At 32.8% G+C, this 15,677-nt stretch overlaps 1 protein-coding gene across 1 annotated transcript; it reads left to right on the top strand.

The window, feature by feature from the left end:
- Positions 1-954: 954 nt before the first annotated feature.
- On the top strand, positions 955-15,231 carry LOC123193250 (exocyst complex component EXO70A1-like). The gene is made up of 12 exons (XM_044606106.1): positions 955-1,323; positions 1,530-1,625; positions 2,274-2,479; positions 3,171-3,422; positions 9,358-9,496; positions 9,569-9,781; positions 10,893-11,098; positions 11,869-12,069; positions 12,165-12,264; positions 12,971-13,083; positions 14,253-14,399; positions 14,810-15,231. The coding sequence occupies exons 1-12, from the start codon at positions 1,159-1,161 to the stop codon at positions 14,925-14,927; spliced, it is 1,956 nt and encodes a 651-aa protein (XP_044462041.1). The 5' UTR covers positions 955-1,158; the 3' UTR covers positions 14,928-15,231.
- The last annotated feature ends 446 nt before the right edge of the window (positions 15,232-15,677 follow it).

Here is a 15,677-nt window from a genome sequence, read left to right as displayed (position 1 = left end):
TTTAAAAAATTAACAGATGAGAGTTTAGATATACACTAAACCCTAAGGGGGAATAAGTCTTTTGACCCTATTATAAATATGACAAATTGACGTATTTATAAACTCTAGATATGACATTAGCAATATATTTAATATGTAGTCTAAAGTCATTTTCCCGAAGGCCAAATGCCAAATACCAATTCATACCAAGAAATAATGAAATGATGATTCCTGCCTGTTAAATTTTAAAAAAGTTAAATTTTCACTTATTTATTAATATTTTAACCAATTATGTTTTTTTTTTTTATAAAATTTATTAAAAGATCGAAAAAATCTTAAACTAAATAACACTTGTTTATAAAAATTTTATTAAATAATTTTATACCCTATTTAATATAAATTTTAATTAAAAATAATGAAAAATTATTGATATAAATATAGATAATAGTGTCAATGAAGTATAATCAAATGTTTGAAGGTAAATTATAATTTTTTTAAATATTAAACATGTTAAGAAAATTTTAAAAGGATTTTTTGAATTTTGAAAAGAGTGTGAAGGTGTTTTAAAAATTTTAAAATTTCAATATGTCTTTCAATTTTTTTAAAATTGATAGTTACACCCCCAATATGCACAACAAATAAGAGATGTAAATATTATATAATAAACAATTGATACTCTATATATTTTTAAAATATATGAGATGAATGATAATTTTTTAAATAAGAAAGGAAACTTATTCACTTATAAAGTTTTTTAAAAATAGCATTGATATTCTGCAAAATATCTCTATTATAATATTTGAAAAAAATGACATAAATACTATTTGATAATTAAAATTAACAGTTGATTTTTATATAGAGTGAAAAATTGACCTTTCCAAATTTAACGGGGGGAATAGACATTACGAAGACCTTGGGTCAGAAATAGTCATTTCACCTTCCTAAACGGTAAAGTAATATAGAAAGGAAATGAATTGACCGAAAAAGGAAAAACAGGATGGAGACTCCTAACTCAATGAAACCTTTGTCAATATCAATTCAAAGAATCACCCGATATCCTTGCAAACATGACAAAACTTCTTTAACTTACCCCACATCTTCACCAAATCTTCTTCCTTTTCAAATAATCCAATAACTAAACTACCCAGTTCCCACTCAAGAAGTAAAAAATCGAAAAAAATGGTGGTGGTGGGAGTCACAGGCATGGAGTCTCTGAGTGAAAAAGCCGCTAAAATGAGAGAGTCTTTGCAGAAATCCCAAAAGATTACTGATAACGTTGTCTCCATTCTTGGCTCTTTTGATCACCGCCTCTCCGCCCTTGAAACCGCCATGCGTCCTGCTCAGGTTATTTTTTTTTCCTGTTTGGTTCGCGGGAAATTTTGGGGAAATGAAACGAATCTTTTAGTTTAGAGTTGCTGTTGGTGAATACCCATGACGTGGTTTAGTTAACTTTTGGATCGGATCGGATTTATTTTGTTGAAGTGTGTTTGTTTAGTTTCTTTATTGGGTAGAGCAAGATTTTTTGTTTGATTTTTATTTTTCTTTTATAGATTAGAACACATGCAATCAGAAAGGCTCATGAGAATATTGATAAGACTTTGAAGGCTGCAGAGGTTATTTTGGCTCAATTTGAGCTTTCTCGTCAGGTTGGTTTCGAAGCCTGATTTGATTTTTGTTTTTTCAGCTGTTAGATCTCTTGTAATTGTTTTATAACGGTAGTTTGATGTTTGGCTGTACTTTAGTTATGGTTTTGTTTTGAAATTGAACTTAATCAACACTTTGGCTTTCAATATCATCCATGCTTGCTTAAATTTAGAAAATGGGAGATTATTTATAAGACAATTAAAATGTAAGAAAATTCTACCTGAAGAAATATGAAGCACAGCCTTCCTTTTGATAGAAGATTGTGAGAGGTTAATAACATGTAGTGATGAGGAAATGAAAAGCAAACGGGAGCTTCATATATAGTTTTTCAAAACAGGATATATAATACTTTTCTTTAAAGTTATGGACGTACAATAGTTGATACAATTATTTAATTCTAGAATTCCTGCCCAGAAGTGTTAATATGAAGAATGACCTTATTTTAAAGGCACAGTTTTCTTAATCATCCAGCATCCATAAGTTTTCTAAAAAATCATTTATAATGCTTATATATAAATATAAAACACTGTTTCTTTCAATTCAGGTTCCAAGGTGTGAAGACCTTTACTTGATGCTATACTTTTTTATCCTCGTTGCCTTTGTGTACGATTCTTTCAAGGCTGTTAACAATTTTTTGTTCTGATTTACAGGCAGAAGCTAAAATACTTAGGGGGCCACATGAGGACCTGGAAAGTTATCTAGAAGCAATTGATCAACTAAGAAGCAACATTAGTTTTTTTAATGGCAAAAAGAGCTTTAAAAACAGCGAAGGGGTGCTCAACAATGCAAATAGTTTACTTGTTAAAGCCATTTCAAAGCTAGAAGATGAGTTTAAGCAGTTATTAGCTTCATACAGGTCTGTTTTGTCATTCTTGTTCATTCTATGCATTGGTTTTTGTGAAGTTGTAGGACTAGTCCTTTACAACTATCCAATGTTCCTATGCTTTCAAGTTTAGAAATAAGCTGAACATTTTCACATTGCTTGCTGCAACTTTTTCTTGCTACCATATGCAGTTGTGTTGCAAGACATGTCCTTGGTAGTTGCTAGACTACTCTATGCATATGTGAAAAAACTTCCTTGCTTTACAATGTATAGTACTGCATTTCCTTTTATATAATGGATGCAGGATATTTATTTAGTTATTTTCCCAACAATGATTAGAAAATGCAATCAATTGAAGCTTTTTCTCAAAGTAATAAGAAGTAGTTTTTGTACTGAGTTTTTTTTGCTCTTTTCCTGTGTAACAATTGTTTGGAGGTGTTATCCTGTTCATTGCTTAATATGAATTCTTACTATTATAAGGGTTTCACCTTTTCTCCCTCAATTGGGATAAAATTCAGCCTTTCCTTGAGCAGATGCCTAAAATTCGTTCTCTTCCTTACCTGGGAGCATAGATTTTTCTCCCTACTTTATTTGCATTCCATGAGCATTATGCTTGTTTGCCGATATTCTCAGCCAGTGATCTTGATTGATTTTGATGGATTGAATATTTAGGCTTTCTAATGAACTGATATTGCAACTTGTTTGTCTCTTTTCAACATTTCAGCAAACCGTTGGAGCCTGATCGTCTTTTTGAATGCCTTCCAAATTCAATGCGACCCTCGTCAGATTCCACTGAACACCATGGTGAAGCCCAACGGAAGAGTCTTTCACATAATACCTCGGAGCAAAGTGACTTAGAAGCTGCTAATTTTACTTTGCCTGCTCTTATACCACCTAGGATTTTGCCACTACTGCATGATTTAGCCTTGCAAATGGTTCAAGCCGGCCATCAGCAACAATTACTTAGAATTTACAGGTAAGAAGCTCCCTCCTCAGTCTTTAGACATGTTGGTAAGACTTTACAAGTCAGAAGGCAAAAGCCATGATCTTCCTTTAACTATCACTTAATGGAAAGTTGAAAGCTAAGCGTTCACTGTAGACTGTTGATCTTATGGAAACTTTGAAAAAATAATTCAACAATTAAAGGATGTATATTTCCATGAGTACCAAAGTTATTTGAAGAGTGTTAGTTTACTTTTAACCAAAAAAAAAAAAGTTATGCTCCTTGACTATTTATAAATTCTAAGAATGGACAAAATGGAATATTGCCCAACCATTATTTTTTTCAACATAGAAAACTTTTCCAAAAAATATATTTACCAAGATAATGGAGTGAAGTATGCCAGTTTTCTTACATGCAATTATTATTAAATTTAAGTTTACAAACTGCAGAAAATTGTGATCTTCAGATGTGTCACATGTATTAAGTTGCTTCTTTTAGTCCTAACTAGGTTCAAAGATCGGTTGGCGTCTGATTTTAGGGGTCATACATTCCTTAAGATCTCAAACATATAATATCACTACTCAAATTATTAATGTGCCATGTGGCCTATTGGATAGGATAGGCATTGGTCCATGATAGGTTTTACAAATGATTTTTTTGATCTTTCTGGTATATGCATCTAAAAAATTTTATGGAAAAAGTAGCGAATTGAGCTTGAAATGTATATTTTGGCATCTGAGTTCAACTGTGACTTGGGTTCAAGCTTGAGAGAATGCCTTGTTGTCCTTTTCAGAACCAATTATGTACCACCGCTTGTGTTCCTGGCGGGACTAGAATGCCAAAAATGAAGCATTTGTTGATGATGCATCCATAGCTATAAGTGAATAATGACAATCAATTTAGAAAGAAAACAAGTTGTTCTGTTCAAGGATGTGGTTGTAAAGATGTGGGTATTTCTTACTGTATATTAAGTGGTAGTTCCATAAAGATCTCCTACTAACTTTTGTGCTGGTGAATTAAATTCTCTTTCATGATATTTGGAAGTGTTACTTTCTTTTGGACTAAATTGCTCTTCAACTCCCAATTTGAGTGTTCTTCTGTTCTTTGGATTATTTAGAGAAGCAATTTGTTGAAATTCCTAATATATCTCTACTAGCTTCCTTGGAATATCTTCTACCATTATGGAGAATATCTCCATTTATTCCTTAGAATGTCTTCTATCATTATAGAAATATCTCTGATATATATGTAAGAATTGTGTAAATATTTCTAGTTTAATTCTTTTCTATTGTTTAAGAATCCTATCCTTATTTAGAATAGGGGACTATATATTTACAATTTACTTATCAATGAAATCAAGTGAAAAAGTTTTATTTTTCCACATGATATCAAAGCCTTCATTGCTAGCTTTTTTCTTGGTCTATCTGCCTTAATATCAACCTAACTTTTTTCTTAGCTCGATAGACCTTCATTGCTGCTGCTATTGTCATTTTCCTATGTGCCTTCATTGCCACTACTGTTTTTTCTTTGTTGTGGCCTCTATTGCCATAGCTTTAGTCACTCTCAATTTCATTGTTGTAGTCTTCATTGCTAGAGCTATTTGGTTCTTGTTTTCGTCATCATCACTAGATAGTGATTCATGACCTCGGTTGTTCTCAACAAATTTCTGTATAGGAGATTTGTGCTCCATTGTCGCTCAATCGTAGATCTTTATTGTTGTGTAGTTGTTGGAGTCTTAATTCCTCATCCATTCGTGGCATTATTAACTTTTCAACATCGCCTACTTGAATGACTACATGAAATAAGTTTTCTGGTACTTTTTTCTCTTACCCAAATTGGTATTGTCTTCTAATTGGAACTCTTGGATCATCACGTTCTACTCAATTGAATTCTTGGGTGTTAGATTCAGGTGATATAAATCACTTGGCACAACCAAAAAATGATTGAATCCTATAAGCCTTTTCAAGAAACCAGAAAATAACCTTGGCTAATGGATCATTCATTGTTGTTGTTGGCCAAGAGAGTATAACATAACTCCTTTCTTTATATTAAAAAATGTCTTGCATATTCCCAAACTATCCGCTAATCTTATTTCCATACAAAAAATTATCGAAGACCTTTTTTGATTCCCACTACGTCTTTTGGGGTCTAATCTCTAGAAGGAAAAAAGATGGATTGTACAACTTGGAAATGATGCAAAATAACAAGAAAGATTGTTTGCTTTTGTCCTAGCTTAACTCATCGAATAAAGAGGTTTGAGCATATCATCCTCGTCTTGGACATCCTCATTTTCTTCTCAAAAATATGTTTTTCAATCTTTTTTTCAAAATGTTTGTTAGTGATTTTATGTATGTTGTTCATCAAATTGCAAAGCACCACCAACTGTTAATGGTGCAAGTTGTTGGGTAATTTTTTTCATCAAACTATTTGAAATCCAATAAACCATTTTTTCCAATTCATTTGGATGTTTGGAGTTCTTTTAAAATTCCTAGTGTTAATGGTGCTAGATGGTTTGTATCTTTTATTAATAATTGTACTTGAACAACTTTATTTTTTCTTATGAAAGGTAAATTTGATGTTAGAACCTTATTTCTCTAGAAAATAGAACAGTTTAGTTTAGATAAAGCCAAAGGCTGCCTCAATAAAGCACTCTGGGATTTTTTTCAAAATTAAGGGAATAATCCATGAGTCTTCATGTGTTGAAACACCCCAACAAAATAAGGTTGCAGAGAGAAAAAATTGACACTTGTTAGAAGTTATTAGAGCACTTATATTTCACTCAAATGGTTTGCAGTCTATTTACGGTTAAGTTGTTTTAATTGCTACATATATTATTAATCACCTTCCATCTAAAGATTTGAAAAATAAGTGTCCTTAGTTGTGTCTTGATTCAGTTTCAACTCATACTCTTAAAATAAATTTTGAGTGTGTAGCTTATCTTCATATCTCAATGGGGCAATTAGATCCTAGGGCTATAAAATGTGTTTTGGTAGGCTATTCTTAGATGTAAAAAGGTTATAAATGCTATGATCCTTCTTAAAGGAAAGTCATTGTCTCCCTAAATGCCACATTAAATGAAGTTGAGCCCTTTTTCAAAATCAATTTCAAGGGGAGTAAACAAATGAAGATGATTTTTACTCAGGTTCCTTGGTATTCTTTGACAGCTTAATGCCTGACTATCACTCACTTATGTCACCTAAATCGCCTAATGATTCTGGCTATTATGAACCTAACATCCAACCAATCAAAGCTAAGAGTTAGACTTCAACCAAGTCCATTAAGACTTTTTTGTCAAACCAAGTTTCAAACTTTAAGCAAGCCAGTAAAGACTCAATCACCAATCTAAGCCAAGAGTCAAACCTTAATTGAATCAATTGAGACTTAGTCCGCATACAAACCCTTATTATCTTCTCTGTTGATCATTACAAAAGTACTCAAAGTGACAAAGAAACCCAAAAGTGACAATAGCAAACAAAAATTCAAATTCGAAATTCCCATACGCCACAAATTCTAGTTGGAAAACCTCTCAAACAATATTACATGAGAGACAATGTGTTGCAACCCTAAAGCAACTCTAAGACTATAGCTTGAGCTCAGGTAATGAAAGTGTCTCATCTGACTCTTTGATTAGCATTGATAAACTAGTTTTACTTTCAGATTCATCTAACAACCCTTTAGATACTACCTCAAATCTCGATCTTCTTATTGCCCCTCGAAAAGGTACTTGAACATATACCGAACACTGCATATCTTACTTTGTATCTTCACAACAAATCTCCTTTCTACGCAGCATTTCTTTCTACCTTGAATTCAATTGAGCTTCCTAAAACAATACAAGATGCTTTAAGAGACAAGAATTGAATACTAGCAAAGAAATAAGAAACAGGTGCCTAGAGAAAAATAGATCCTGGGACAATCACTTGACCAAAAGGGGAAAAATGGTTGGTTGCAAATGTGTATACATGACAGATGAAAGCTTGGAAGGATATAAAAGCAAGCTAATTGCAAAGGAGTTTACACAAACTTATGGAATGGATTATTTAGAGACTTTTGTGCCTTTGGCGAAAAATGAACATTGTATTACTCATTTTGTCACTCGTTGCTCATTTTGGTTGGGATCTGCAATAGTTTGATGTGAAGAATGCTTTTCTTCATGGAGACTTTAAAGAAGAAGTGTACATGAAGATACTGCCAAGATTTGATGGAAATAACAAGTTAGACAAAGTATGCAAGGTCTAGAAAGCATTATATAGATTAAAATTGTCCTCTCGTGCTTAGTTTGGATGATTCATTAAGGTGATGATTCAACTTGGCTACAACCAATGTCAAAGTGATCACACCCTATTTGTAAAGCATTCACTACATTGCTAGTTGACGTTGATGATATTATTGTGATTGGAGATGACAAAGAAGAAAAGAAAAGACTGAGGAATTAATTGTCCAAGGAATTCACGATAAAGGTTCTTGAGAAATGAAAGTGCTTGGGAATTGAGGTTACTTACTTTAAACAAGGAATTTTCATATCCCAAAGAAAATGTGTTGGACTTACTCAAAGAAACATGAATGCTTGGAAGCAAACCTTCAAGCACTCATATAGATCTAAATCACATAATTAGCCAAAACAATGAAGGAAAAACAATGGACAAAGGGCACTATCAACAACTGTCGGAAAGGTTAATCTACCTTTCACATACACAATCAAACATTGCATATGTTGTGAGTGTTGTAAGTCAATGCATACATTACACAAAGGAGGAACACTTTCAAGTGGTTCAAAAAATCCTTGTTCTACACTTGGGAAAGGGATCTTGTTTAAAAAGCGAGGACTAACTATATCAAGATATACTAATCATGTTGGTTAATTGATAGGAGATCTACTACTGGGTGTTGGAGTTATATTGCAAGGAATTTGATAGAGTCCCAACCAATTTCTAATCCAAACAAAATGTTTCAAGCTCATAGATCAACAATCAAGAATTGCAAGTGAACAAGCACAGACTTGCAAAGATAATTGATTGAAATGTTGCTTATATTGATTGAATGAAAGCAATATAGTATCAATTGTAATGCAAACAACTTGACTGCAAAGAGATTGAAGAGAAATACAAAATAGAAGAAAAGAGAAAAAACTACGTTCTTGGCAAATTCGAGATTGTTAGCTCTTCCCCAAAACCCATGACTGATATCAAAATTCTCCTCCCTTGTTATCCTAGAATTTCTTTATTATTTCATTTCTCCTTCAACTGCCCAAGATTGCATTTGCCATGTGTATTCCCTTTCCCAAGTGGGCCTACCTTGCTTTTGTGTTGTGCCACCACTCCATGGTATGCATTGGGCACAACTTTGTCCTAACAGAATCCAGTCACTCGAAGAAGTAAGAAACAAAATGTTATAGCTCAATCAAGTGCGGAAGCAGAATTTTGAGCTATAATGCATGGAATTTGTGAATTTTTATGGTCCATAATTATCTTAAATGACCTTAGGATCAAAGTGAGGGGTCCGAGGAAGTTATTTTGTGATAACAAGTCAATTTTAAAATATATCCACTCACCAACTTGAGGGGGAGTGTTGAAATTTCTAATATCTCTCCACTAGCATTGTTGGAATATCTCCTATCATTATGACAATTTCTCCAATATATACATAAATATTGTGCAAATATATTTAATTTAATTCTTTTCTATTATTTAAGGATCCCATCCTTATTTAGAATAGACCCGCTACTATATATTGTACATTTTATCTTACAATGATATCGAGTGAAAATGTTTCATTTTTCCACCGAACCTATAATTTATGAGATTTGATTGTTAAAAGAAAGAGCTGTATTAGGAGATCTTTTATTTTATATTTGTTTGCATGCCATCAACCAACTTGATATTTCCATGCACATGCATCAGCCCCACACATATAAATTATGTTTTTCAACTAGTTATCATTCATTTATGTATGTATCTACGTATTTCAGGGATACCCGTTCTTCAGTTTTGGAAGAAAGTCTCCGCAAGTTGGGAGTAGAAAGACTTGGAAAGGAAGATGTTCAGAAGATGCAATGGGAGATGCTGGAGGCAAAGATTGGGAACTGGATCCATTACATGCGTATTGCTGTAAGATCTTTATGGAAGCTACTCAAATACTTGTATGTCTGTTAATTCCAGAAACTAATTATGCTTGAACAGGTCAAATTACTTTTTGCTGGAGAACGTAAAGTTTGTGATCAGATATTTGAAGGCTTTGATTCTGTCAGTGATCAATGTTTTGCTGAAGTTACTGCAAGTAGTGTGTCAGTGCTTCTTAGTTTTGGGGAGGCGATTGCCAAAAGCAAGAGATCACCTGAGAAGTTGTTTGTACTTTTGGATATGTATGAGATAATGCGAGAGCTTCACTCAGAGGTATGGTTCATGTGCACTAGTTTAAAAACATATTGACATATGGGTTATTCAGAGATGCCAAAGTTAAGTACCATGGTATCACTACAAGCTGTGATCTTTGATTATTTTTCACACTTATTATTTGCCTATATTAATAATGATATTATTAAATTGCGTGTATGGGTAAATGTCAGGTTGATAGTAGGTATGATTTTCTGGCTTGTTTTGGCAAAATACTCATAGAAAACTTGTTTATGCATTGCACAATCACAGAAGCGTAAATATTATTGTGGAGTCATTTAATATTAGCTTAAATATTGTTTCTCAGCATGTGTCATATCCTATATGACTAGAGGTCTTGTCTTTTGGTTATCATAATATAATTATTTAAATATAGATACAGTATAATCTCATCATTGGAAACCAAAAAAAACGTGTATAAACTTTTGTACATGAGTTTTGTTCTTAATATATATATATTTTTTTACACGGGGAAGCCTTACATATCATACCACATTCCTGTACCATAACAATCTTTATTCCTGCTAATGTAAGAATTAAATGTTTATAAATTTCTCTCTCTCTCTTGGTCTTGTTGAAATTAAATGTCAGATAATACAACTAATCAGTTGCACATAGAAATCACTCATTCTTTAGATTATAGTATGATGCATATGGTGACATTAGCAATGGTTCAAGGATGCTAAGTGGCTCTATGGTAATGTTGATTTTGATATGAATTTGTAGTCATGATTTTTTTTCTTTCTTGAGCTTTCAAATTGTGTGTTGAAGTTTTTTATGTTTTCCTGGATGATTTGAGTTTCTGTCTTTCAATCCATGTCAAGATAATAATACTTCAAAATTTACATTATAGGATTATGCATAACATTACTTGCATTACCCATATGGGTTAAATATTTGCTGTTAGCCTCAGCTGGTTATAATTTTGCTATAAAATAAGCAATACAATGTATCTGACATTTGACTTAGGCTTCTTTTTAGATTTTTAGGCTAAAGCCTAAGTTACCATCAAGGTCATTGGTCCTTTTTGCATCCTCTGGAAAATAGTTGTCATAAATAAATGGTGCTACTTTTTTATAAATAACTTAAAAGATTGTCTTTTTGTTACCAGATCGAGCTAGTTTTCAAAGGTAAAGCTTGCATGGAAATTAGAGAATCTGCACTGGGTTTGACGAAATGGCTTGCCCAGACAGCTCAAGAGACCTTTGGGGATTTTGAAGAAGCAGTTGAAAAGGATGCTACAAAAACTGCTGTGTTGGATGGAACAGTACATCCTTTGACAAGCTATGTCATTAACTATGTGAAGTTTTTGTTTGAGTAAGCGCAACTATGCAATTATTTTTTCTTCCAACAATATGATAATATTTTGCTATCAAATACTTACCATTACAACATGCTTTATATTTTAAATATCCTAATTTGGACTTATGCTTCATGATGTACAAGGCCAAATTTTGTCCTACTTCATAATATTTAAATTCTAGCCAGTACCTCATATACAAGGCCAAATTTTGATTACTTTCCACAAACATAGTCTACTTGCCCTGTTTCACACTGTGCAATATCAAAACTTTCTTGATTGCTTTAGTTGAATTTACCAAATCCTGTTTGTGATTACTTGGTCCTACTGGCATTAGTGTAAGTCAATGTATTTTGTTTTAATCCCTTTTTTTATTTAAAAGGCAGCCAATTAAGAGGAAAAAGAGTTTTATGTGTGTATTATTCAAAAATGTGAAATCATCGTTGAATTTAGTGTGATTTCTTTTTGTTAATCCTTTCTTTTTTATTTAAAAAGGTAAGGGGCGAAGGAGCTTTATCTATGAATTCACATGGGAAAATCATCACTTAAGTTTGTGAGATTTCTTTGTTCTGAGGGGTATTAGATCCATAGGCTTCTTGTTCTACCATAAAAAATGTAAGCAACTAGCTATTATACTGTAAGGGACAAGTTTGTGACATTCTTCCTGCACTAGAATTCTATATGCCAAAGCAAAATATTTTGTCTCTGTTGCTTAATTTGTTTATTTATTTATTTTTTTCACATTTGCCGAAGATCAACCTGGCAATTCTGCTTTATACTTTTACAGCTACCAATCCACTTTGAAGCAACTCTTTCAAGAATTTGAAAATGGTGATGGGACAGGTTCACAATTGGCTACCGTAACAATGCGAATAATGCAGGCTCTTCAAAGTAATTTGGATTGGAAATCAAAGCAGTATAGAGATCCTGCTTTGACACAGTTATTTTTGATGAACAATATTCACTATATGGTCAGATCAGTCCGCAGGTTGGTCATGTTTATTTTCTCTACTTTTATTAAGCTTTAAAATGTTTGTTTTGCATGAATACTGCAGCTTAGTGAGTTAACATTCTGTTATTTAGGTCTGAAGCTAAGGATCTGTTGGGGGATGATTGGGTGCAAAGACACAGGAGAATTGTGCAGCAGCATGCAAATCAATACAGAAGAAATGCTTGGGAAAAGGTATTTTATTGACCCAATTGAATGACACCTCCTTCTGGAGAATCCTGGGAAATCTTTGTTACTTTGGTATTTGAATGGATTGGTTTTGCGCTGTCTCACGAGATTCTTTCTTGAGTTGCATGATCAATTTTTATGTGAAATGACTTGCACTTCGCATTTACTTTGTGCAAACATGCATTGAATGGAAGTTTTGGTGTGATAATATGAGGATATGAATTGGATATTTCTCAATGGCAAGATGTGCATCCTCGTTTTTATGGCAATTAAGATGTTGGGCAAGGCTTTTATCTTCACCTACAATGTACCAGGTCTTTATTGGGTCTCAATCAGGGAGGTTGCTTGAACTAGCATTACTAGATGACTTTATCAAGATAATGATATTGGACTACAAAGTTGATATTGCCATAATTGGGGGCTAAAAGAAAATTATTTTGTTGGAAACATTTGAGCCAACATTATGATTGGCCAAGGATGTTATTAGCAGAATCCATAAAGTCTTTATTTATTAATTGTGATATGTTTTGTAAACTTAGCTAGATGTTAAATGAAAACCTGGAAAAGAAAAAGGTCAACTAAAGAATTATGCAGAGATAAACTCCTGTTTATTCAATGATACATTAGCGGATCTTTCCTGTTAAAATGAATAAATAGCACGCTAAGGAGCCCATATTTTCTGATTAGATATGGATTGGTTTTTCCTGTGCAGATTACACAATGTCTTTCTGTTCAAGGCTTGACTTCTTCTGGTGGTGGTAGTTCAGTGGCTGGTGATGCAACTGGAAGTAGTAGTGGAGTTTCAAGACAATTGATTAAAGACAGGTTGGTATCTGCATCCTTCATGAAACACTGTTTTCTCCTAAATTCTAAGGCTGTCTTTCATCCATCCATTATTGATGTAGGGAAACTGGGAACACTTTTTAGTTTATTTTCAGTCTTTATTTGAATTTTCTTAGAATTCATTTATTAAGTTCTACAGTATATGATGTTTTACTTTTAATTTCTTGTTTGATTAGGATTAGGATTCTATTATTAAGCCTATAAGTAAAGGGTTGTGTGGTCTATCATTAGGGAATAGTATTTTAGGATTTTCCACTGCATGGATCCTTATTTGTCGTTTAATATATCTAGCTTTTTCTAGATTCTGTCTTCATAATTCTCTCTAATCCATGGACTTAAAGGCTCACCATCAAGGAATTGGTATCAAAACAAGTTCTAATCCATCTGCTTCCAATTTTTCTCATCCAGTATCAAAACCTAAACACCTAGACGAAACCGTAATTTTCATCCCAAAAAGTCTTTAAATTGTCAAAAGCCTAGTTTTCTGAATTTTTTTTCATAAAATCTAATCTTCTGATTTTTCAGGCAATTTGGGCTTATGACAATTTCATTTGGACAAAGATTAGTTTTTTTTATTTGGTGTTTAAGGTTTTGATGAGGAAGCGGAAATATAAAGCAAATTAACTTACCGTTCATTGATTAGATCAGAACTTGCACTGTATTGATCAGATGAGAACTTGTCCTCATACCAATGAGGTGCAAAAAGAGAATTAGATTGATATAATAGAATATATTGAAAGAGGAGCTGAAGGAGAATTAGATTGTAGAGACTTAGGGAGGAGCAGAAGGAGAATTGGATGGATAGATTATAGAGAATTAGGGAGGAGCAGAAGGAGAATTGGATTGATAGATTATAGAGAATTAGGGCTCTAAGTTACCTTAGAAGAAGGGAGAAACTAGATTAGATAGATTAAGAATCTAGAAAAAGATAGAAGAACTGGGGAGAATTGACTGAATCTAATCAACCACAGCCATAAGATTAAAAGTTTTGATTATGACAAAAACGATTTAGAAACTAAATAGAACTCTAAAAATATGTTGGCAAATTAAAATCCCTCAGAAATTTGAAACAAGGGCTATAACAAACTTAAACAAGCTACTCTTCCTACATTGTTTATACTTGTCATAAGTCTTCTTATAATGATTGACAGGCTGAGGATGTTTAATGCACAATTCGAGGAGCTTCATCAAAAACAATCTCAGTGGACTGTTCCTGACACAGAGTTGCGGGAATCTCTGCGGCTTTTAGTTGCTGAAGTCTTGTTACCTGCCTACAGATCTTTTGTAAAGCGTTTTGGGTGCGTTTCCTTTTCCTATTACCATATTTTACTTGCTCTCTTGCAAGTTATACATGAAGGCAAGAATACACACCACCATCATTCATGCCAAATTTCAATCGATCGAATGTTTTGGACATATTTCATTTATTTATTTTTTCATGTCTAGCTTAAAAACTGTTTTTATATAGGGTGAAGAGTAAGTTTATTGATTGGATAGCTCATGCCAGTCAATCCATATAAAGTTTTGTGCTTGATATATCCAGGGTAAAAATGTGTTCTAACATTGGGCTGACATAGTGAATGTTATGGAAAACTTACTTCAGCAGTTGCATGAACCAAATCTTCAAATCTTCATAGCTTTGGGGAAGAGTCAATTGGAATAGAATTTACTTGTGATAATCTTATATCTGGGATTTCCTCTTGTACAGGCCTCTGGTTGAGAATGGGAAGAACCCACAGAAGTATATCAGGTACTCGGCGGAGGATCTGGAACGAATGTTAGGTGAGTTTTTTGAAGGGAAGACCTTGAACGAACCCAAGAGGTAGATTTGGTTGCCTTCAATTTTTTTTTTTTTAAAATGATGGAAACAACGATGCAATATCAAATCTTAGGAGGCATCGAGTTTGCAAGGTGATGTAAAAAAATAAGAAAGAGGAAAACGGAATGAAATTGTATAAAATGGTGGTGGCTATTGAGTATATGCTGAATGATTGCAAAATTGTTTTGTTTTAGTTGCAGAGTGTTGATGCTTTTCCTTGTAGATTCACAGTATCTTTCATGTATATTTTTCCGAATATTTTGATGGTGTGAATATTTTTAAGTAGCAAATATTTGTGGTTCTAAATTTTATTTATTTTTCTTCAATTTTAGTTATATTTAAGTTGAAAAAATATAAAACCAGTGTCATTACAATAGTTAACCATAATGCACTTGACAAATTAGGTTCTCTTGGGTAACAAAAATCCTTTATGGTAATAATATAAATTTGTTACGTTTCTTAATGTAAATGTGTATATATATTATTTTATTAATGGGAGGGTTATAATAATAAATCGAATAATTTGAAGAGTTTAGGGTTTTTCATTCCAAACAATTTAAGGAGTTGGGAGTTTTTTATTTTTTGGTCATTTGAAACGTTGGAAACCTCTTTGAATCAGCCTCCACAAAACCTAAACAAATGTTAATGGAAGGATTATTTGTGTTATTTTTTAAATTTTAGGAGAAATTAGTTATTTGATTAGATATAATCTTAATGCCGAAAAGAAACATAAATTAATAAAGGTTAATATATTATT

The sequence above is a fragment of the Mangifera indica genome, chromosome 12 (assembly GCF_011075055.1).
Source record: "Mangifera indica cultivar Alphonso chromosome 12, CATAS_Mindica_2.1, whole genome shotgun sequence".
Lineage (NCBI taxonomy): Eukaryota > Viridiplantae > Streptophyta > Magnoliopsida > Sapindales > Anacardiaceae > Mangifera > Mangifera indica.
The sequence above is the reverse complement of the archived record's forward strand: the minus strand, read 5'-3'. Positions and strand labels throughout refer to the sequence as shown.

Bases quoted from the DNA above. Each gene is read 5' to 3' on its own strand.
- LOC123193250 (XM_044606106.1), top strand. From the start codon at position 1,159: ATGGTGGTGGTGGGAGTCACAGGCATGGAGTCTCTGAGTGAAAAAGCC. The intron at 9,782-10,892 runs GTATGGTTCATG...TTTTGTTACCAG, and splicing joins TGCGAGAGCTTCACTCAGAG to ATCGAGCTAGTTTTCAAAGG. The intron at 11,099-11,868 runs GTAAGCGCAACT...ATACTTTTACAG, and splicing joins TATGTGAAGTTTTTGTTTGA to CTACCAATCCACTTTGAAGC.